Source organism: Danio rerio, chromosome 6 (genome assembly GCF_049306965.1).
Source record: "Danio rerio strain Tuebingen ecotype United States chromosome 6, GRCz12tu, whole genome shotgun sequence".
Classification (NCBI taxonomy): domain Eukaryota; kingdom Metazoa; phylum Chordata; class Actinopteri; order Cypriniformes; family Danionidae; genus Danio; species Danio rerio.
Window position 1 is genome coordinate 61,616,792 of NC_133181.1, and position 25,237 is coordinate 61,642,028.

The window sequence follows — 25,237 nt, forward strand, 5'->3', positions numbered from 1 at the left end:
CTGTCTGTCTATCTATCTATCTATCATCTATCTTGCTAGTAACATGCTAATTCATGCTAAAATCATGCCAACAACATGCTAATTCATGCTAGAATCATGCTAGTAACATGCTAATTCATGTTAGAATCATGCTAATAACATGCTAATTCATGCTAGAATCATGCTAGTAACATGCTAATTCGTGCTAGAATTATGCTAGCAACATGCTAATTTGTGCTAGAATTATGCTAGTAACATGCTAATTCAAGCTAGAATCATGCTAATAACATGCTAATTCATGCTAGAATCATGCTAGTAACATGCTAATTCGTACTACTATCATGCTAGTAACATGCTAATTTATGGTAGAATCATGCTAGAATCATGCTAATTCATGCTAGAATCATGCTAGTAACATGCTAATTCATACTAGAATCATAATAGTAACTTGCTAATTTATGCTAGAATCATGCTAATTCATTCAAGAATCATGCTAGTAACATGCTAATTCATACTAGAATCATGCTACTAACATGCTAATTTATGCTAGAATCATGCTAGTGACATGGTAATCTATCTATCTATTATCTATCTGTCTATCTATCTATCTTTTCATACTTTTTAAAACTGTTTAAACTAAATAAACTATTACCATCAGGCGTTCACAAGCCAGCCTCAAAGTTTGTCTTAAAACTTTAAGAATCTAGTTAGTATTTATAGTTTTTCAAATGTCTATCATTTTATTATGTTCAAAATCAAAATTTCCGATGTTCGTTTTACTATTAATCATTGTTATGGTCCTCCTCTGATGACTCTGATTGGGTGAAATATGCTTAGCCACGCCTCTCCAACTGTTAGTTTGCTGGGAGTGAAAGATGAGAGGAACAAAACCCCGCCCCCATCTCAATATTCAATTTCAGGTGAAAATAAATCATTATATTGTAATAAAAGTCTGCAGCTACTTTCAGTTCAGGCTTACTTTAACAGAACTATTTTAATATAATCTATTTATTGTGTTTAATTAGATTTTATTTGATGTTTTTATTAGTATTTGCAGTTTTTAAAATGTTTATCGTTTTATTATGTTAAAGTTGGCATGAAATCAAAATTTTAGGGCGAACCAGTGGCGCATTCATTCATTTTCTTGTTGGCTTAGTCCCTTTATTAATCCGGGATCGCCACAGCGGAATGAACCGCCAACTTATCCAGCACATTTTTACGCAGCGGATGCCCTTCCAGCCGCAACCCATATCTAGGAAACATCCACACACACATTCACACACACTCCGGACAATTTAGCCTACCCAATTCGCCTGTACCACATGTCTTTGGACTGTGGGGGAAACCGGAGCACCCGGAGGAAACCCATGCGAACGCAGGGAGAACATGCAAACTCCACACAGAAATGCCAACTGAGCCGAGGATCGAACCAGCGACCCAGCGACCTTCTTGCTGTGAGGCGACAGCACTACCTACTGCTCTGTGTAAAAAACCTGCTAGATAAGTTGGCGGTTCATTCCGCTGTGGCGACCCTGGATTAATAAAGGGACTAAGCCGACAAGAAAATGAATGAATGAAGTTTGTCATGGTTGATGACATGATCTACTAAGGTTGCTCTGGTTTCATTTCAAAGTGTTTGTCTACCTGCTCTACCTCACCCTCTTATTCTCAGCCTCTCTCTTCCTCTTCCTCTCTCAGCAGTGTCTTCCATTGTTGTTGTAAAATAAGGTTCTCACCTGTGGTCTACCAATTAACCATTGAGGTGTTTGGCCATGTGGCACATGTGATTGGCCGATCAGCTCATGTAGTGTATGGCAGTTCTGAAATGGCAAACCTGTGGCTTTATGTCAGAGTGTTGTGTCTTACACAGAGAACTGTGTTCAGTGCAGTTAAAGAGTCATTTTGAAATGCAAAATGTGTGTAAAAGCAGAAATTGTGTTTCGACTTTTGGAGACTTGAGAAGACGTTTTGCTCTCTGTGTGTCAGTTTAATTGTGCTGTGCGTGACATTTTAGTGTGTCAGCAATTGGAACAAAACTGTAATGATCCTAATATAACACTTCAGTAAATGAAGTGATAAAGGAGCGCAGAAACAGCTTGATGACAGAACTGAATGCCCTGTCAGGACTATAAGGCTGTTTTAAATGAACGTCGCTTTTCTCTTTTATTCCACTCGTCTTCAAGGCCAGCAGGTTTTCATCAGCAGAGCACTGAGATAAATGAGCAGCTCTCACATTATTTCTGCTGTCAGCCGGTTGCCAGATTGTGAGGTGTGTTAGAGGATGGAGACTGTCTGCTCTCGTCATACACACTGCCTTTAAAATGAGCAGCAGACAACCTGAACTGTGCTGAACACTGCTTTACTGTCTGATCTGAGGACAGGAGTTAGCAACAGATCAATGCAGGTGTGTGTGTGTATTATTTTTGATTTGTGTGTGTGTGTGTGTGTGTGTGTGTGTGTGTGTGTGTGTGTGTGTGTGTGCGTGCGTGCGTGCGTGCGTGCGTGCGTGCGTGCGTGCGTGTGTGTGTGTGTGTGTTTTAAAGCTCTGTTTATTAAGTTTCAGATTCATTTGTTTATTTTATTACCTCAAGTTGAGATAGAAAAACAAATGTTTGAAAGAAAAATAAATGTTGCCATGACAATTAAATAAAAAATTACTGTTTATATTTAATTTTGGTGCATGTTTGATTTATTTCTCATAATGGAAATGTTCTTAATCCTGGCTAGTATTAATAATGTTTTAATATATATGTTTTGTAATATTTAGAATTTAATGTTGTTATTTTTTTTGAACTTCAGGTAAAGCTTTAATCATTTTGTTGTGTTTTTGCCATTATTTATTTGCTTTACTCAAATTTAATTAGTGTATAATGTCATTTTAAAACATGTTTATTACGTTTTTTGTTTATTTGTTTATTTTATTTAAAATAATTTTAAACAAAAATAAATGTTGCCATGGCAATTAGATTAAATAAAAAACATTACATTTATGTTTAGTTTTAGGGGCACCATGATGGCTCAGTGGTTAGCACTGTGTCCTCACATCAAGAATGTGTGTGTGTGTGTGTGTGTGTGTGTGTGTGTGTGTGCGCTGTGTGTGTGTGCATGCAATTGTACAAGAAATGATTACCTTAGTACTTCTATCTTGTTTTACATTATACAAAATTTTTATCATTAAACAATAAAAATCTGGAGGTGGCACGGTGGCTCAGTGGTTAGCACTGTGGCCTCACAGCAGGAAAGTCTCTAGTTCGAGTCCCGGCTGGGTCAGCATTTCTGTGTGGAGTTTGCATGTTCTCCCCGTGTTGGTGTGGGTTTCCTCCGGGTGCTCTGGTTTCCCCCACAGTCCAAACACATGCGCTATAGGGGAACTGATCAACTAAACTGGCCGTAGTGTTTGAGTGTGTGTGTAAATAAGTGTGTATGGGTGTTTCCCAGTCATGGGTTGCGGCAGGAAAGGCATCCACTGTGTAAAACATATGCTGGAATAGTTTGAATGAATGAAAATCTTAGTATCATTAATACTATATATGTTTTGTATTCTGTGGCTGAGCTCAGTGTATCGTCCTAAAAGCCGTGTCGAGCTGCAGCCCAGATTGTAGCTGTGCATTTTTCGCTGCGTGGCTCGAGCTGAAATCAGCAGAATTGTCCAAAAAAACTCCCTCCAAGCCTGCAGCGTTTATTAAATCCTGAACTTCTCACCTGCGTGTTCAGTTTCTGACTTCATGCAAACAGTTAAACAGTTTCTCTCCCAGTGTTTGCATGTTAATGTGTGACGCTCCTCCTGCACGTAAACTGAATTCACTTTATTTTAATGGCTCTCTCTTGATAATAACTATTTAATAATTCATTGACCCAGAAATCCCTTAATGAGCTCTGTTACGCAGCAGAAGCTAGACACATTGCAGAATTGTGGAAACATTCATTCATTTTCCTCCGACATAGTCTCTTATTTATCAGGGGTCACCACAGCGGAATGAACCGACTACTATTTTACACAGTGGGTGCCCTTCCAGTCGCAACCCAGTACTGGGAAACATCCATACACACTCATTCTCACACACACACTCATACACTACGGCTAATATAGTTCATCAATACCACTATAGCGCATGTGTTTGGACTGTAGAGGAAACCAACACCAACACGGGGAGAACATGCAAACACAGAAACACCAACTGACCCAGCTAAGACTCGAACTAGAGACCTTCTTGCTGTGAGGAGACAGCGCTAACCACCGCGTCACCCCTTCCTAAATAGATTCATTCATTTCTTTTCTGCTTAGTCCCTTTTTTAATCTGGGGTCACCACAGCGGAATGAACCACCAACTTATCCAGCACATGTTTTATGCTGCGGATGCCCTTCCAACTGCAACCCATCACTGGGAAACACTCACATACTCTTATTCACTACAGACCATTTTTTAGCTTACCCAATTCACCAACTGTGTCGTTGGACTGTGGGGGAAACCGGAGGAAGCCAACGCCAACACGGGGAGAACATGCAAACTCCACACAGAAACGCCAACTGACACAGCTAAGACTCAAACCAGAGACCTTCTTGCTGTGAGGCTACAGCGCTACCCACTACACCACTGCGCCACCCCTTCCTAAATAGATGTTTCATGTAAATGTCTATTGAACTTAGTAGAATAAACACACAAAAAAGATGAAAAATAGACTTAATTAATTAATGACAAATGAAGCTGAATGTATGATTCAGGAGGCAAAAACTAGATATTGTCTTTAGTTAATGTTTACAAGACAAAATGCCTCTAAATACATATACAAACATGATATAATAAAGGTTTTGCTTCTGAAAAACACCAGAATGTTTTTCCAGAAGACACAAAACGTATCTGTATTTCTACAATCAGCCACATACGTATTTTCAGACACACTATCTTTAATGTGAGCTTCAGAGACGGGTGTGTTTATGCAGCACTGTGAGCCTGTTATAGTCCTGCCAGCGAGATCAATGTGTTTCTGAAAGCGCTTTCTCTCCTGCAGGAGCTTCACCAGATTTAACCTTTGGGGCTTCACACACTATTGGAGACTTCTGGTCATGTTAAATTAACTTGAGCATTTCGTCTACAGTATAAGCACACACACACACACACACACACACATCTTCTCTAGCTGGTTTACTAGTTATATCTCTGCACTATACTAATAACTTCTGTGGTAAATTGTAGTATAATATAGCCTACAGTTGTAGAAAACTTAAGTATTGGCTCATTTGTTTATATTACTATAGTTATTGTGTTACCATAGCAACTGTAGAATCCCCACGACAGATCAATTATTATAGTTATTGCGTTACCATAGCAACTGTAGAATCACCACGACAGATCAATTATTATAGTTGTTACGTTACCATAGCAACTGTAGAATCACCACGACAGATCAATTATTATAGTTGTTGCGTTACCATAGCAACTGTAGAATCACCACGACAGATCAATTATTATAGTTGTTGCGTTACCATAGCACCACCACAGATCAATTATTATAGTTGTTGTGTTACCATAGCAACTGTAGAATCACCACGACAGATCAATTATTATAGTTGTTGCGTTACCATAGCAACTGTAGAATCACCACGACAGATCAATTATTATAGTTGTTGTGTTACCATAGCAACTGTAGAATCACCACGACAGATCAATTATTATAGTTGTTGCGTTACCATAGCACCACCACAGATCAATTATTATAGTTGTTGTGTTACCATAGCAACTGTAGAATCACCACGGCAGATCAATTATTATAGTTGTTGTGTTACCATAGCAACTGTAGAATCACCACGACAGATCAATTACTATAGCTGTTGCGTTACCACAGAAACTGTAGAATCATCACAACTGATTAATTAATATAGTTGCATTACCATAGAAATTGTAGAATCACCACAGCAGATCAGTTATTAAAGTGGTTGCGTTACCATAGGAACTGTAGAATCATCACAACTGATTAATTACTATAGTGGTTGTGTTACCATAGCAACTGTAGAATCATCACGACAGATCAATTAATATAGATTTTGTGTTACCATAGCGACTGTAGAACCACCACAACAGATTAATTACTATAGTTGTTGCGTTACCATAGAAATTGTAGAATCATCACAACTGATTAATTAATATAGTTGTTGCATTACCATAGAAATTGTAGAATCATGACAAATGATTAATTACTATAGTTATTGTGTTACCATAGCAACTATAGAATCACCACAACAGACTAATAAATACAGTTGTTGCGTTACCATAGGAACTACGGAATCACCACTCACAACAGATCAATTATAGTACTCAAGTATGGCTCAAAATGTCAAAACATTATTTTATTTACTATGAATTACTTTTTTCCGTATTCAATAATATATTAATATATTGACTGATGGTCCAGGTGGTACCCGGATGAGACTGTGGTATTGGTTTAATCAGACGTTACTGGAGAACAACATACTTGGAAAAACGTGATTGACCAATCAGAATCAAGTATTCCAAAGAGCCGTGCAATAATCAGAAATCACAAATTTAATAAAATTGGAAGAAGAAAAAAATCTTGGGAATTTTATCGAAAACATTTTACATTGTTTCTTGTTTTTTATTAGAAATCGCACCGCTTGGAAGAACAGAATTAGTAGAAAAATCTCGATATAACACAAGTTGCTTTTTAAGCCTCATTGGTTCATCTCGCCCACATAGAAATGTCTTTTATTTTATTTTCATCAATCTGTGAGTCATCAATACAGCACAGAAATATCAAACACATCATTTCAAGCCGTCTCTGGCAGATGGATGAAAATCCCTGTATATTTCAGCAGCACTGGAGCCGATCATGCGTGTGAATGTGGGTGTGTGTGTGTGGGTGTGTGTATGTAAATGAACGGAGACATGGGTTTATCTATCTTTCTATGGGTTTTTCTGCACAAACATGACCTATGTGAAATTTTTTGTGTATCATCAAGAACACTCATCAGGCCTCTCATAATGTGCATTTTGTATTTTTATACACTGTAAAAATGCAGGGTTGTTTTAATCCAGTGCTGGGTTATCATTGGATTAAAAAAAATCACTTAAATGTAATTGAAAAACAATGTATTCATCATTGGGTTTGTCCATATTTGACTCAATATTAAGTTAAAACAACCCAGATTTTTTTTAGAGTGTATGATATTTATTATGAAGTTCTGATTCTGTTTATATTTATAAATGCAACCCCATTTGAGAGTAAAATTAGATTTTCTAGATACATATCTGTTACAAAGAGACCAATATTTAGGAAATATCATGTTGGTGGCTGTTAAAATGAGCATTAAAAATAAGAGAGTCCTACCCTAAATGCATGGATGGAAGTGTATAAAAATGGAGCAAATAACAGGAATTAAAGCAGAAAATTAATCAATTTATTTTAAAGTAAGAAAAAAACGCACCAATTATGCAACATCTCATAGACCTGATCTGATTTTTAGTTAGAATTCGGATGTGATGGATCACTCCTTATATAGTTTTTTATTCAAATTGATATATTATGTTACTAATATTATTGTATTTTATTATTTGTTCCCCTTTCTCTCATTTCTATTAATCTCTTTCTATCTATTCTCATGTATACAACACACATCTGCATGGACACATATGGGATGCATGTGTCTGAGAGAGAAAGAGGATCTACCATGTGCTTATACATACATATGATCTCTGATATGTATCTTAAAAATGCTGGGTTGTTTTAATCCAACACTGGGTCATCGTTGGATTAAAAAATCACTTAAATGTAATTGAAAAATAATGTATTCATCATTGGGTTTGTCCATATTTGACTCAACATTGGGTTAAAACAGCTCAGATTTTTTTCTTTAGAGTGTATGATATTTATTATGAAGTTCTGATTCTGTCTATATTTATAAACGCAACATCATTTAAGAGTTAAATTAGATTTTCTAGATACATATCTCAGTTAAAAAGAGATCAATATTTAGGATATATCATGTTGGTGGCTGTTAAAATGAGCGTTACCAAAAATACGAGAGTCCTATACCTAAATGCATGGATGGAAATGCATAAAAATGGAGCAAATAACAGGAATTAAAGCAGATAATTAATCAATTTATTTTAAAGTGAGAAAAAAAACGCACCAATTATGCAACATCTCATAGACCTGATCTGATTTTTAGTTCAAATTCTGATGTAAGGATTTCTCTCTGCATATTGATTATATTTAATACATCTACATTATATGTTATTTTAATACAAATTAATAATATATGATGCTGATATTATTTTATTATTGTTTATATTTATTATTGGTTCCCCTTTTCTCTGATTTTTCTTAATATCTTTCTCTCTATTCTTATGTATACAACACACATCTGCATGCGCACATATGGGATGCATATGTGTCTGAGAGAGAAAGGGGATCTACTACAGGATGTGCTTATACATACATATGATCTCTGATATGTATCTGATGAAAGTGCAATACCATTGTAGACCTAAATAATACACAGATCATTAATAAAGAAATGCACACTTGTAAGCACGCATGAACATCTGCATAAACGCCACAGCGTGTTCTGCATTTATGCACGAGCGTTTCATTAATACTGAGCAGCCTCCCCATCTGGAGGAGTGTGAAACGTGAAAGTTTGAAAATGCATCTGCGTCACTTTACACTCGCTGTGTGTAAAACCCGAGCATGCAAACTTGAGTAAATGAACTCACCGCGATGATAACAGTGTCGTCCCCCTGGAAGGTGGGCATGAATTTGTCTCCACGGAGGATTTCGGACTGGTTGAGGGGTCTGAAGCGACACAACACCCTGATATTGCATTCTGCGCTGATATCAGCCATCCTGGAGCACAAGAAACGCAACAGAGGCGCTTATATATATGTGTGTGTGTGAGTGTGTGTGTGTGTTCTTCAATAGTCGCAGATGAATGGCGTTCAGTGACGGGTGAAATAAAGCAGAGCTGCTGTTAATCAACGCATGATTAATCCAGGGAGTCCGTGTTAGATGTTCATAGAGAGAACACAGATGATGGTGATCGTGTTCTTGTGGATTTCTCGTGTGTGTGTGTGTGTTGTGCTGCAGAAGTGCAGTGATGGTGCAGGGATACGGAGACACGCGCTTGGCACAGCGCCGCTTTGATTGGCCGGTGTCTGGCGGGAGGCGGGGACTGTGTGATTGACACTCGCATCAGCACCGCTGCTCTACATTTACAAAAGTACAATCACACGATGAAAACAGCGCAGATCACATCTGCAAGCTGTTTATTATTAATGTTACTTTTCTTTTAGACCAGGGCTGCCCAAACTTTTTCATATAAAGGGCGAAAAACCAAACATCATTGAGAGCTGTGGGCATGGTAAAGTTTTCATGGGTTACCATCAGTGGTGGAAAGAGTACTAAAAAAGATACTCAAGTAAAAGTACCATCACTTGCCTAGATATGTAGTGCAAATAGAGTAAAAGTATCTGTTGTAAATATTACTTAAAGTATGAGTAAACGTATTTAGGAGTATTTACAATTTGTGGATGTGTGTGTAAACGTAACATTCTGTAGTGCATTTAGTGATTGCCTTCAAACACACGACGTCAGACGTTTATATTAGGTTAGATTTAGGTTGTGACGTCAGGTGACCAAAATTCAAAATCCAGTGTCTAAAGACAATGATGTCCAATAATGACGTTGATATTTGGTTGATTTTAGGTTGTGTTTTTAACAGTGGTGGAAAGAGTACAGAAAACTCATACTCAAGTAAAAGTACCATTACTTGCCTAGATATGTAGTGCAAATAGAGTAAAAGTATCTGTTGTAAATATTACTCAAAGTATGAGTAAAAGTATTCATGAGTAGTGAGCATTACGCTGTGTAAAGCTGATGCGTTTACATGTAATTTGTGGATGTGTGTGTAAACGTAACATTCTGTAGTGCATCTAGTGATTGGATAGCAAGCACACAACGGCAGACGTTTATATTAGGTTAGATTTAGGTTGTGACGTCAGGTGACCAAAATTCAATATCTAACCAGCGTCTAAGGACGGCGTTATTTTGATGTCCATTAATGAAGTTGATATTTAGTTCATTTTAAGTTGTGTTGGAAAGTGACCAAAATCCAACGTCAAGCCAACATCTTAAACCAGCGTCAAATTGACATCAAATACTGACATTTATTCATCAGGTATGGCAACCAAAATCCAACATCTGATAGACGTCATATAGTGGTTGTTTTCCTGTCACTATTTGAATAAGTTTCTACCTGTAGTAGCTAGCTCAACCATTAGGGGGTCAACCATTATCTATGTATTGAGTTTTTAACAGTGGTGGAAATAGTACTGAAAACTCATACTAAAGTAAAAGTGCCATTACTTGCCTACAAATGTAGTGCAAATAGAGTAAAAGTATCTGTTGTAAATATTACTCAAAGTATGAGTAAAAGTATTCAGGAGTAGTGAGCATTACTCTGTGTAAAGCTGATGCGTTTGCATGTAATTTGTGGATGTGTGTGTAAACGTAACATTCTGTAGTGCATTTAGTTATTGCCTTGCAAACACACGACGTCAGACGTTAATATTAGGTTAGATTTAGGTTGTAACGTCAGGTGACCAAAATTCTAAATCTAGCCAGTGTCTAAAGACAATGATGTCCAATAATGACGTTGATATTTGGTTGATTTTAGGTTGTGTTTTTAACAGTGGTGGAAATAGTACTGAAAACTCATACTCAAGTAAAAGTGCCATTACTTGCCTACAAATGTAGTGCAAATAGAGTAAAAGTATCTGTTGTAAATATTACTCAAAGTATGAGTAAAAGTATTCAGGAGTAGTGAGCATTACTCTGTGTAAAGCTGATGTGTTTACATGTAATTTGTGGATGTGTGTGTAAACGTAACATTCTGTAGTGCATTTAGTTATTGCCTTGCAAACACACGACGTCAGACGTTAATATTAGGTTAGATTTAGGTTGTAACGTCAGGTGACCAAAATTCTAAATCTAACCAGCGTCTAAGGACGACGTTATTTTGACATCCAATAATGACGTTGATATTTGGTTGATTTTGGGTTGTGTTGGAAAGTGACCAAAATCCAAGTCGAGCCAACATCTTAAACCAACGTCATATTAACGTCAAATACTGATATTTATTCATTAGGTATGGCAACCAAAATCCAGCATCTGATAAGTGCCGTAACGATGACATCCAAAAAAAAAAAACGTCAAGCTGTAACATCATTAGATGTTGATATTTGGTTGATTTTAGGTTGGATGCTGGACATTGACGTCAGCCTGACGCTGAGTTCTGATGTCAACCCTATTTTCATTTCCAAACAAACGTCCCCATGACGTTAGGGTACAACGTCAATCTGACGTCATGTTGATGTCCTGTGCCTGCTGCGGTTTTAAGGCCATTACGGTCATCACACAGTAAACATCCGTCATATTGTAAGGATTTTAGTTATTTAGTTATCCACAAATAAATCAATTCCTAAGTTATACTGATACGTTTATACTACTACTTGGGACAAAAAGAGTTTAGTGTAACTGCAAATGAAAAACTAGAACCTAAAGTTTATTGATAAACTTTGATGTTGGCTTGAGAAAGCCAACGTGACTGCGCTAGGACTGGGAATGGCAGTTGGCAGGAAGCACGGCGGCGGTTGCTAAGTGGTTGTTAGGCAGTTGCTAAAACAATTATGGCATTGTTGGGTGGTTGCTAAATGGCAATGCTTGTGTACATGTTTGATCAAATGCTAATACTTAGTAGGCATTTCTAGCATATGTTATTGCATTTAGATAATCATTAATAGCATGTAGCTAATCGTTATTAGCACTTGGCTTCCATTATCATTGTTACCATGCATAGTACACGGGAAGTCCCATTTGCTAGCTTGAGTCAAACAAGCCAATGCCCAGGTCCCTACGATGTTCTGATGTAGAGATATTGCTATTTTTAAATGGTTGCTAGGTTATACTGTTTTATTGCTATGGGGACATTTGACAGGTTAGTGATGACACATCAAAGCTTCTTGGCAATATGAGTGATCTAAATCAACCCCGATGTTTCTATGACAGTCTTTATGAGTGTCAAAAACTGGACTTGAACATTATGTATTCCTGGTGTTGGGTTGCGGCTGGAAGTGCATTCGCTGTGTAAAACAAATGCTGGATAATTTAGCGGTTCATTCCGTTGTGGCGACCCCTGATTAATAAAGGGACTAAGGGAATGAACATTATGTAGAAATGGCTTGCCGTATTTTTTTGAAAATACAATGCTTAATAAGTGTGAAAGTGATACATGCAAAAATGGCTTGCCATATCAGTAAAAATATGGAGTTTAAGTAAAAAATGGCTTGCCATATTTTGATAAAAATAATGCTTAAAAATTATTTATTGGAAAACTAAAAGTCTGATAAACCTTAAAGATGTAGCAACAAAATCTAACGCATCTAAATACAGCTTTTGGCCAAATTTGGGGCTTGTATAATTTTTTTATATGCCCGGATTATAAAAATTTAATAGTTAACATTTTTTATTAAAAAAAACAATAAGTCTTATAGGCATGAGGAGATAAAGCAACAATCTTGAATGTAGAAAGCACATTTTGACCACATTTGGGCCTTGTGGCATGAACGGCCTAGGAGGAGATACGTTTGTTTTCAAGGACAGAGTAGCACAACAGTATGTCGGCTTTCTCAAGCCAACATAATAAATGAAAAATTGTACTAAAAGGGTGAAAATCCTTCCTTAAACCTACTAATAAAATCATTGCATGGACAATATCTATGTAATATTTTGATATGGTTTTCTATTACTATATAATTAATTATGTATTTTTTTTTTATATCTGATTAGGGTATCATAATAAACCTCACCCCTGCCGTTCTCGCGAGACCGTGCGAGATTTTGTTTTTGAATGACGTCACATCTGTCATTGTGGAAGCAGGCGGCCTGTGTCAGCGTCATCCGCTTCATCCAGCGTTTATATCTCATTTATATCTACAGTAAAGCAACTTATTAATAGGTATTTATATTAAATTACTTGTCTCCAGCGTGCTGCAACAATGGCCGACCCGAAGTACGCGAACCTGCCGGGCATCGTAAGTGTTTTATTCAGTCCATCACCACAATAACAGACCTCAGGGTTAGCATTAGCCTCCAGGCTAACGGGCTGAGCGGCTGATAGCGGAACACTTATTTATACAAAACAAAACATATTTACGGACTAATGAAGAGTTATGAGTGAATAAAACATGCGGGAGGGTATTAAACTAATCAACTGATTTGAGACCCGGAGTTATTTCATGTAACGGCTCATGTCTGATGCTCCACATAACTGACAGAACTTATAAATACCGGCTGTTTAATAAATAAATGACTGCTTTTCTGCTCTGTCGTCTGCATGTTGTGTGAAGAGTAATCTGCACAGTTGTATTTTGCATGCATGAATATAAGAAATATGTGTGTGTTAAGGGCGTTGGCCAGATCGAGGACTAACTGCTGGAATAAAATGACGTTATTGTAATATCTCCTGTTATTGCAGGGCTTTTGGTTGCTTGTTATAGAGGTAAATTTGGTTTTATATTCGCACATTTGTTCATTTAGCAGTCTCTATATTGTTTGCCATGTTACTTTGAATATTGAGTCTGAATTAGCATGCTAGTATGACTTCTAAACAACATGAACACTGTCTAATTCACTTTAAACAATGCTGTACTTTAATAGTCATTGGCTGCTAATGTGATTTCGCTATTTAGAATTTGCAAGGAATACTTTTCTGAAATTATATTATAAGGAGAATGTCTTAATATCCCAATATAAAACCAAATTTACCTCTATGTTATGTTTTGTGTCTGTTTGTGTTGTTTACTAGAGCATGACCACCATTCAATATTGATCAGCCATGTCTGGTTTTCAGTGGTGGTGTGGATGTTTACATTTGGTTCTCTTCATCTTTAAAAGTTCCATCCGTGTTTTTATTTTAGTAATCTCGTGTTTTAGCGTTATATTTTTAAGAATCGTTTTTAAGTAAACATCTTTAACGCTGTCATATGGGCTTGAGAAAGATTTTAATATTTAATTTATTTAGTCTAGTTAAAAATATGAGAAAGTTTCAAATAAAACTATTGTAATTTAGCATTGTTATTTCACTAAATGACAATTGTTGAGGATAATGAGTGTTTTCGTTTGTTGTGAGTGAAAATCAGGGCTATTCCAGCAAATGTTGATTTGTTAAACTCTTCTGAACATAAAAAAGATGTTATTGTGTCAAAAAAAAAAAAAAAAAAAAATATATATATATATATATATATATATATATATATATATATATATATATATATATGAGCAATTCCAGCGTTATGGATGTGACATTTGCAGTAAAAACTCAACACATAAATTGACAGAGAAAGTATATGTTAACATTATATTGAAAATTTTGATTATATTTTCTAGAGCAACTAGCCACAGAGTTATGGGAGCAGAAAAAACGTGTTTTTTACTTTAAATGAGGAAAATAAGCATGCGTTATGGATGTGACAAAAAAAGTCTGCGAGTTTACAGTATACAACACACTTTGTAGAAATTATGTGAATTAAACTGCACAACCCAAAAGAAATAATGCTAATCAAAAGGATTAGAGTCGGCTCTCTATAAAACAAAAATGATTGGTTTTATTTTATTTTATATTTTCACATTTCTAAGGAAAAAGTGTCGTTATGGATGTGACGTCTCTCTGTTATGGATGTGACGCATGTGAAATTACCATTTGTGTGACTTTGGTAAATCAAATAGAGTAGTTTGAAAACATTGACAGATGCACTTTTAAATATTTTTAAAGTACTGTAAAATACTTGCTTACACAAAAAAACGCAGAAATGGTTTCCGTATTTTGGTAAAAACGTAATTTTTTTTCATGGCAATGTTGACATTTGCACGGAATTGCTCTTATATATATATATATATATATATATATATATATATATATATATATATATATATATATATATATATATATATATATATATATGGCTGATTCCAGCGTTATGGACGTGACATTTGCAGTAAAAATTCAAAACATAAATTTGCAGAGAAAGTTTACGTTAACATTATATTGAATCATCTGTTTATATTTTCCAAAACAACTAACCACAGAGTTATGTAATCAAAGAAACATTTTTATACTTTAAATGAGGAAAATAAACAAGCGTTATGGATGTGACAAAAAAAGTCTGCGAGTTTACAGCATACAACATATTTTCGTAGAAATTCTGTGAATTAAACTGCACAACCCCAAATAAATAATGCTCAACAAAAGGATAAGAGTTGGCTCTTTATAGAACAAAACTGATTGATTTTATTTTATTTTGACTTTTTTGCATTTTTAAGGGGAAAAGCTTTGTTATGGATGTGACACTTTTTCGTTATGGATGTGACGGATGTCACACACATCCAATACATCCAATAATAGTTTGAAAACATTGACAGAAACATTTTTAAGTATTTTTAAAGTACTGTAAAACACTTGCCTGTGCAAAAAATGTAGAAACAGTTTCGCTATTTTGGTGAAAACATTTTTCTTTTCATGGCAAGGTTGACATTTTCATGGAATTGCTCATATATATATATATATATATATATATATATATATATATATATATATATATATATATATATATATATATATATATATATATATATATATATGCCTCTGACAACAAGACATTTTTTTTAAAACATTCATTCATTCGTTTTCTTTTTGGCTTAGTCCCTTTATTAATCTGGAGTTGCCACAGCAGAATGAACCGCCAACTTATCCAGCACATGTTTTACCCAGCGGATGCTCTTTCAGCCCCAACCCATTACTGGGAAACACCCATACACTCTTATTCTCACATACACACGCACTACGGACAATTTAGCCTACCCAAATCACCTTTACCACATGTCTTTGGACTTGTGGAGGAAACCCAACACCAACACAGAAAGAACATACAACCTTCACACAGAAATTCTTACTGAGCCAAAGCTCGAACCAGCGACCTTCTAGCTGTGAGGCGATTGTGCTACCCACTGCGCCACTGTGATGCCCACATATTTTTATGTTAAGTAAAAAAAAGCTCTAATGGACAACATTTTATTTTAAGTTTGAAAGAAATGTCATCAGCACATACAACAGAAAAGTCTCAAATTTATACACTCAAATAATGATGTTTGCTGTTTGTTCAAACTACTTATTTAAAATGAGCTGAAATGACACAATTCTTGAGTTTTTTTGGGAGGGGGGGGGGGGCAACTTAATTATCTTATGTTTAATCCACTTAAATTTGTAAAATCTAATAAGTTAACATAAATTGTCTCAACATAAATCCGTTATGTGGAACTCAGCATTTTGTACAGTGTAACTATAAATCATGAGTGTAGAGAAACTGAGGATTTTTAAGTGGTCTCCTAATTTTTCCCATAGCTGTATTTAAATATGCATACATGCACATTATTGACACAACATTATATTAATATGGTGACATCATTTCCTCCTTCCAGGCCTCCAACGAGCCTGATGTTTACGAGACGAGTGACCTGCCGGAGGATGATCAGGCGCAGTTTGAGTCTGTGAGTATCTGTGTGTGCTTGCGTATGTGTGTGTTTCTGTGTGGGTGTAGTTCACATTTGAGCTAATTATACTCTCCCTCCTCATTCACTAACCCACCATCACTGTTCTGGATGCTAGTTTGTGCAAGTAAGACGTCAATGTTTTCTAACAAAGTAACTGCATGGGTTGAAATCTTCCTGCCTTTCAGCTGTTTTCTAGTCAGGGCAGTTGTTGAATTAGCGTTAGACTGTTGTTGGATTTATCTGAGCTAGAAACAGGTTCTTATATTGCTAGTTTTGCCTGTGTGTGTGTGTGTGTGTGTGTGTGTGTGTGTGTGTGTGTAGTTGAGTATATAAAGGTGTAAACAGGTTGAATCCTGCTAGACCTAATTATGATGAATAATCTCAGCGAATCAGTGACTGGATTTACAGTCCTTTAATAAGTTTAAACATGAAATGAATTGTATTCAGGATTGCTAGTTGGAAATTGTAAACATAATTCTGTTTGTATGTTGAAATATTAAGCATTTGGACAGATGTTTAGCTGTTAAAATGTATTTTTGCTGGAAGAAATTGTGATCATTTGACTTATTTTCCCTGCTAATTTAATATAAATAGATGTATATAAGTGTTTGCTTTTCTAATTCCCCTTTAGGGCTGCACAAATTTTGAGAAAACAAATCAGAAAATAATTTATTAAGATAAAATATAATATTTAAGAAGCATTAAGTGCCTATTTGTAAAGATACAAGACCAAAGGTATTGTGAGTATATTTATTAGTATGAAAATAAAACATAAATATGAATAAAACATTTATATTATTTTTTATTTGTGATTTTTCAATCAAATTTTAACCTGTTATTAATATAAAATATGTCTTGAGTAAAATAAAATAAGTATCAAATTAAATGTAAAAATATTGTATTATATTATTTTATTTGTAAATATAATTTATTAATTGAATTTTTTAAAAATAATATTAAAGTATTATATAAAATTAAAATATTAAATACAAATGCATTTAATGGCATACAATTATAAAATATTGCATTTTACTGTACAACTGAAATATTACAGTACTAATATTTAATGTAATGAATCTAATTTGTTCTACTTTTTTGGGAATATATTGAGAAGTATTTGTTCCAAAATGCACACAATAGGAGCAGTACTTACTCTGAAACGTCAGTGAAATTGCAGCATTTGCATTATTATAATTGCACTAAACAGTGTGATGATTCTGTTGTTTAGTTTGATGAATGGTGCAGCCCTTCCTCTCTCCTCTTCTGCTGAATATGTATGTAACTCTAGCTGTTCATCACTTCTCTCATCCTCCTTTTTCTTCCTCTTCCTCCTGAAGTGATAGAATCTATGTCCCGAGCTGTAGATTCACCTCAGAAAAGCACCACTGATATTTGTTACACATGAGCGACACGCATATACCCAGAGCCTGTTCCATGATGGAGGATTAACAAACTCTGGATATAGGCAAAACCAAACCAGTGCAGTCAGGCATTGTTGGTACCACAGATATTTAAATTGTATAAATCATCTAAAATAATTAGTATAAGTAATATAAGCTAAAATCAGAGGATTTTATGTTTAAAAGTGTTTTACTATGTAGTCTATTGATTACCTATAGTTGAAGTCAGAATTATTCGCCCCCTTTGATTTTTTTTTTCTTCTTCTTTTTTTTTTATATTTCCCAAATGATGTTTACCAGATTCAGGAAATTTTCACAGTATGTCTGATAATATTTTTTTCTTCTGGAGAAAGTCCTATTTGTTTTATTTCGGCTAGAATAAAAGCAGTTTTTAATTTTTTAAACACCATTTTAAGGACAAAATTATTAGCCCCTTTAAGCTATATATTTTTTCGATAGTTTACAGAACAAAGCATCGTTATACCATGACTTGCCTAATTATCTTAACTTGCCTAGTTAACCTAATTACTCTAGTTAAGCCTTTAAGTGTCACTTTAAGCTGTATAGAAGTGTCTTGAAGAATATCTAGTCCAATATTATTTACTGTCATCATGACAAAGATAAAATAAACTTTTAAAAATTAGAGATGAGTTATTAACACCATTATGTTTAGAAATGTGTTGGAAAAAAAGGGGTGATGATATACAGCCATATTGCAATGCTACAAGTGTGATATTGCATTTATACAACAGTTTGATGGGATAATCGTATGTTTAAAAAAGAAAATCAAACACAGAGAGTCTCAAAACATTTTTGTATGAGGAACTACTTTCTTCACATGTGTGTGTGTGTGAATAATATATATATATATATATATATGTGTGTGTGAATAAAATACACATACACACACACACATATGCATAAATATAAATATTTGTGTTCTATTTAATAACCTTAACCATAAATAGTAAGTATATTAACATTTTCATGTGAACTATTCCTTTAACTAAATATCCAGCTAATCCTGCTTGATGGTTCCGGATCTGTATGTTAGAGTTCTGTTGCGCAAAGCCTCCACTAATCACAATAGTCGTCTATAAGTATTTATGTGTCCATAAGATGATCAGATGTAGTAAATCCAGGCCTGTGAGTGTGTCTCTATTCAGGATCAGCTGTATAACCCCCCCACCCCCACCCCTACCCCCCCACCCTATGGCTCTAATTAACAGCCTTTGATGAAATCAACAATAAAAGCAGTGATACTCACAACGCTGCGCTGTGTTCTGCTCTCCCTCCAGCTCTTGATGTGGATGTCATATGATAATAATAACTACATTAATATCCCTCTGTCTGCCTGTCTTCTCCTCCTCCTCCTCACTCTCTTCTGTTTTTCTCTTTCTCTTTTGCTCTAACTGTCTTTGGGGACCCAAGGAGCTGGTAAGAGTTTCTGATTCCCCTTTAACACACAGTAACTCCTCTAAAACTCAGTGATTTGTGCATGCACGTCTGTAAGCTCCACAGAAACACACACACACACACACACACACACACACACACACACACATGTCTGGACTAATGCTTCTCCTCTCTTGAATTAAAGGAACACTTCACTTTTTATTTTTGGAAATAGACTAATTTTACAGTTCTCCTACCCGACTGGTCGAACAGTGTTTTACTAAATAACCAATGTGGTATATGCACCGGGACTTTTCATCTTTAGTAACCCCGCTCAAGCAATTACAGTGAACTGCCATTTTTAAAATAACAGCGTTTAAGATCTGATTTCTTAAAAAACTCAGTGATCTTCACTGCCTGATTGGGATTCAATATAATGTGGGTCTCAGGCCAGACAAGAAGCACTGCATTAAATGACATTGTTCAGCATCATGCCTTCAAAATTTGGACATTTACTTCACATTTACATTTACCCCAGTATTTTAATGGAGTTTCTGCACTCGTCTGCTGCTACTGACGGCACTTGTGTTTAAATGGTCATCTCGTTATACGCTTCAGCAACTAAATGAAATCTTAAGTCTATTTAACTGATTTCAATTTAATTAATTATACATTATCAATGCTTTAATAGGAAAAGTGAAATTGGAAATGGTCACATTAACCTTTAACCGGAAGTTTATCAAAAATGCTTGCGTAAAGCACATTAAGGAACTAAAAAAAAAACATTTATACACAATTTGAGTTTGTTTTTCAGTTTGTCAAACAATGTTTCTCATCAGACTTAAAATAATTAAACTAAGCTTTCAGTCCAGGATGCCTTATAGAATGGAAATAGTCAAATTTTTCACTTCTCTACAGTCAAATAGTGGAGTTTAACTATTTTTTTGAACCAATTTAACCGATCTTGGTCTAGCACTTTTAGCTTAGCTTAGCATAGATCATTGAATCGAATTAGACCATTAGCATCTCACTCAAAAAATTGCCAGAGTTTTGAATATGTTTCTACTTAAGCTTAACTCTTCTGTAGTTACATCCTGTACTAAAACTGATAGAAAATTAAACATTATTTTCTTGAAAGCTCCTGGTCTAGCACTTTTAACTTAGCATAGTTCATTGAATCGTATTAGACCATTAGCATGTCGCTCAAAAATGACCAAAGAGTTTTGATCATTTCTCTATTTAAAGGTTGACTCTTTCTTCTGTAGTTACATCGTGTACTAAGACCGACGGGAAATGAAAAGGCTGATAAAACTCCTGGTCTAGCACTTGTAGCTTAGCATAGTTATTTGAATTAGATTAGACCGTTAGCATCTCCCTTAAAAGTTACCAAAAAGTTTTGATAATTCCTCTATTTAAAGCTAGACTTTTCTGTAGGTACTAATGTGTACTAATATTAATAGAAAATGAAAAGTTTTCTAGACCGATAAAGCCCCTGGTCTAACACTTATAGCTTATCTTGGCATAGATCATTGATTCTGATTACATCATTAGAATCCTGTTTAAAAATTACTGAACTGTTTTATAATTTTTTCTATTTAAAGCTTGACTCTTTCATGGTTGCATCTTGTACTAAAACAGACGGAAAATTAAAAGGTATTTTCTAGCCTGATAAAGCTCCTTGTCTAGTACTTTCAGCTTAGCTTAGCATAAATCATTGAATTGGATTAGACCATTAGCATCTCACTCAAAAATGATGGAAAAACTATGTAAATTTCTCTATTTAAAGCTAGACTTTTCTGTAGGTACATGTGTACTAATATCAGTAATAAATGAAAAGTTGTTATTTTCTCGACCGTTAAAGGCCCTGGTCTAGCACTTTTAGCTTAGCTTAGCATAGTTCATTGAATCAGATTAGATCGTTAGCATCTCCCTAAAAAATGACCAAAATTTTGATCATTTCTCTATTTACAGCTTGACTGTTCTACATCCTCTACTAAGACTAAGACGGAAAATAAAAGTAATTTTCAAGACTGATAAAGCTCCAGGGGCCTCATGTATCAACGCTGCGTACGCACAAAAACTTTGCGTACGCCAGGTTTCACGCTCAGAATCGCTCACGTTTGGATTTACTAACAATGAACTGAACGTGGGAATGTGCGCAGCTTCACGGCAGCTTTCTGGCTGGCATACGCACATTTTTTGTGCGTGTCTGTTTTATTTCCATTGGCGACTCCTAGAGGCAGTTGTGTTAAATTCCTCTCTACAAAGTGTCTGAGCCTTGCAATGGCAGCTGTATGAGACGGGTTCAGCAGGTATATAAGGTTTCCATACCGTACAGTTGACCAGCTAAACATTAAAGCGCAATTTGCAGCAGTCGCCTGTTTCCCCAATGTAATCTGAGCGATCTACTGAACACACATTGCTATAAAGACACTATCTGAAGATGAATTTGCATGCGTGAATCAGAAACATTTCCATTCAATAAATGTGCAAATAAAATATGATGCACAAACTTATTGATGATTCCTACTTGTCTTTCTCGTGATAAATAGTGGGCAAAATCTGATATGTAGCGGGGAAAAAAAGAAGAAAGAGTTCATCAGACGCTGGATTCGAGCCGAGTTCATGCTCGAACGTGTCAATACATGATCACATGCGTCTTTCGAGGTGCGCTACTGAGACTGCAAAGGGTATTGCAACATTTTACAGATATAAACCACACTATTTCTTTTTTTTAATTCACTCAGTGCGATGTTCAGACCCAACTGTGTTAACCGCATCAGCTAAACTCTCCCACTAATTATTTTCTTTTGTTGTTAATTCCTGAGGACAAACTTGCAAATAACACCGCTTTTCTTCGGTCTACCTCCGAAAGCAGCACCTCCAATTCACATTCTGTTCAAAGTTTCTCTTCTTGTTTGCTTTTGCTGTTGCTTTTTCGTTGGGTTTTTTCATTAGCATAGTCATTAGCATATTCATACGGGGGAGGAGGCAGGGAGGGGTTTTGTGCTCGTGCATGTTGCGCTCAATTTCACCTTCATTCAGATGTACAAAAGAATATGCGTGAGATTCGGTGTACGCAGTGTTTCATACATCTGAATTTTTTTCTGCGTACGCACATTTACAGCTTTGTGCGTACGCAATGTTTTAGTAAGATTTCCACGCAAGTCTTCGTACATGAGGCCCCTGGTCTAGCACTTTTAGCTTAGCATAGATCATTGAATTGGATTAGACCATTAGCATCTCGCTCAAAATGACCAAAGAACTTTGATCATTTCTCTCTTTACAGCTAGACTTTTCTGTAGGTACTAATGTGTACTAATATCAATAAAAAATGAAAAGTTGTTATTTTCTAGACTGATAAAGCCCCTAGTCTAGCACTTGTAGCTTAGCTTAGAATAGATCATTGAATCAGATTAGAACGTTAGCATCCCGCTTAAAAATTACTGAAGTGTTTTAGAAATGTTTCTATTTACAGCTTGACTTTTCCATAGTTGTATCCTGTATTAAGACTGACTAAAACTAAAAAGTTGTTATTTTCTAGAGTGATAAAGCTAGAACTATACTCTCATTAGGGTTGTAACAGAACCTGAATTTTTTACGGTATGATAATTGTCTAAAACAATACCACGGTTTGACGGTTTCGCGGTATACGGTATGTTACAAATGTTACAAAATAATAGAACAGTGAAGCAAATTTGACTTTTTCCAAATAATATATTTTTAGTTACTATAAACACCACCACTTACAATGAACAAATAAAAACATAAGAAAATAATAAATAATGTGTCAAAGTCCAAATAAAGTCCAAATAAACATGGTGCAAATCCTCAGTAAAAAATAGATATAAATATTTACTATTCTATAAATAGTTACATAACGAAACTAGATTCAATATGGAACATCCTTAGGTTTTATGTGCCAGCATGGATATGGTTGTCTGTGGATATGGATTTGGATATGGTTGTCTGCAATGCAGACAAACAGCTGCACCTTCATTTGCGTCTTTTGAAAACAGCAAGAGCAGCAGTTCGTCTTTGCTGTGTCACTGTTTTGTCATGTTTTTGTGCTGCTGTGAATGCAAAAGTACTTAGTATGAGAATTATTTCATGCAAAACTTTTTTTTTTTGCGTTTTATGTAGCCGCGCAGAAATGTATGCCTATCTCTCATTCCGTGTTGTTCAAAAAGCTCGTTGTTGGTCCACAAACAAAAGCAAAACCTATGCTTATTGGTTGTGATATAGCGAGTTTGAACCAATCTGGGCATGGAGGAGGGACAATGCATCAATGTATCATGTCTGATTTGTCCGGAGACACAGTGACGAGCGTTTCTTTGTCAAATCAGCGTTGTCAAATTTTGATGACGTAACCGCACTGATTCCGGAGCCTCTGAAAGTCCGTGAATGTTATGTGATACAGCACTGGAAAGCTGGGATTCCCTTCTTTATGCCAATCTTTGAATTGTATGAATCGGATCAGCAAATCAAAAGTTATTAAACATTTAAGAGCAATACTTATTTTTAGCCGCGGGCGGCTGTCTCGGTCTTTAAGGGTTAAAACCGTTGATATGCAATTGTTCATGGTATGATAATCGTGCACGTTCAAATCGTGGTAGACCGTCATACTGGTATATTGTTACAACCCTAACTCTCATTCTGGTCGGGCTGCACAATATATAATTTCAGCATCGGCATTGGGCAATATGACAAATATTATATCATGATCAGGGCTTAATTTGTGCCTCTGAAATCTGAGGACCTCATTTTACGGATTTCCCTCCTCCTTGTCCTCCTCCCCCATCCGCTGTTCACATTCACTTTCTTCCATGACTCCCCAACCCTTTTCCCTTTCTCATCCGTGACACCCCTCTGCCATCCAATGCCCCGTCTACATCCTCGGGTAACATGCTGGATCCATTACTCCGATCTCAAAATTCACAAATTAAGCACTGATCACGATATATGTGTCATTTGATATTTGGATAACAATGTATCGAGATTTAGTACCATCTGTAAATTACATCAATTGATTTTATTTTAAAAATATATGGTCAAATGTATTTATATTTATTACTTAATACACATACAATTATTTTTATTTTCCCTTTAACATCTTGTTGTCTGTATTATTCTCTGCAGTTCTGTATTATCTGCAAATAAGTAAATCAATAAACTACAAATCATGAAAAGAATATAAAAATAAATAAAACAAATTTAAAAATAGCAAGACTAAATTTAAAATAATAAGTTATTTGACAGAAATTATTGCTACACTTTATGACATTTTAAAACATTTTATGACTTTAAAAACATTATTTTCTTAGCTTAGAAAGGAGTAAAATTAAGTAGGACACATTCATATGTGCAGAAAATAAAGCTGTGTTACAGTTTTGTCACCCAGAGCCTGCATTTTGACCTAAATATTTTTATATTATACTAACACTGAACTTATATTAGAAGAGAACTCGCAGTATACTTATTAAATCTTCCAGTTATGAACAAATAATCTCAATATTTCATCACTACTGCAGACAAGTCTCCTTAAACACTTGACAGGAACATTAAAATGTCTGAAAAATGCAGAAGAAAAATGAGCATGTTTATTTGTGTTTTGTAATGCCAAAACAAAGAAGATAATGATTCAAGTTTTAAATGGTGTAGTGTATGTTAGTGTTTTTCTTTTAAATTTCAGATAAATGCTGATCATTAGATCTGTATATTAATCAAAAATTCCTGAAAATAATATCAACTGTTGATAAATAATGATAATAATAATAACGCATTCACATTTATTCATTTGGCAGATGTTTTTATTCAAAGTGACTTACAAGTGCAGATAAAAG

At 35.3% G+C, this 25,237-nt stretch overlaps 2 protein-coding genes across 5 annotated transcripts in view; one reads left to right on the forward strand and one right to left on the reverse strand.

Moving 5' to 3' along the window:
• Nucleotides 1-9,077, reverse strand: part of kif5ab (kinesin family member 5A, b) — a 61,470-nt gene extending 52,393 nt beyond the window's left edge. For all 3 annotated transcript variants that reach the window (XR_012408311.1, XM_001339614.10, XM_009302769.5), the window contains exon 1: nt 8,712-9,077. Coding sequence is in view for 2 of the 3 variants with exons in the window: in XM_001339614.10 (XP_001339650.5) it covers nt 8,712-8,840 (129 nt within the window). In the remaining variant the exon portion in view is untranslated. The remainder of the gene's footprint in view (nt 1-8,711) is intronic.
• Nucleotides 9,078-12,918: 3,841 nt separating this feature from the next.
• Nucleotides 12,919-25,237, forward strand: part of dctn2 (dynactin 2 (p50)) — a 35,539-nt gene continuing 23,220 nt past the window's right edge. Inside the window, 3 exon segments of one of the 2 annotated variants that reach the window (NM_201166.1) lie at nt 12,931-13,085; nt 16,528-16,596; nt 19,431-19,436. In NM_201166.1, coding sequence (NP_957460.1) covers nt 13,050-13,085; nt 16,528-16,596; nt 19,431-19,436 — 111 coding nt within the window. In that variant the 5' untranslated portion in view covers nt 12,931-13,049. 2 annotated transcript variants of the gene reach the window in all.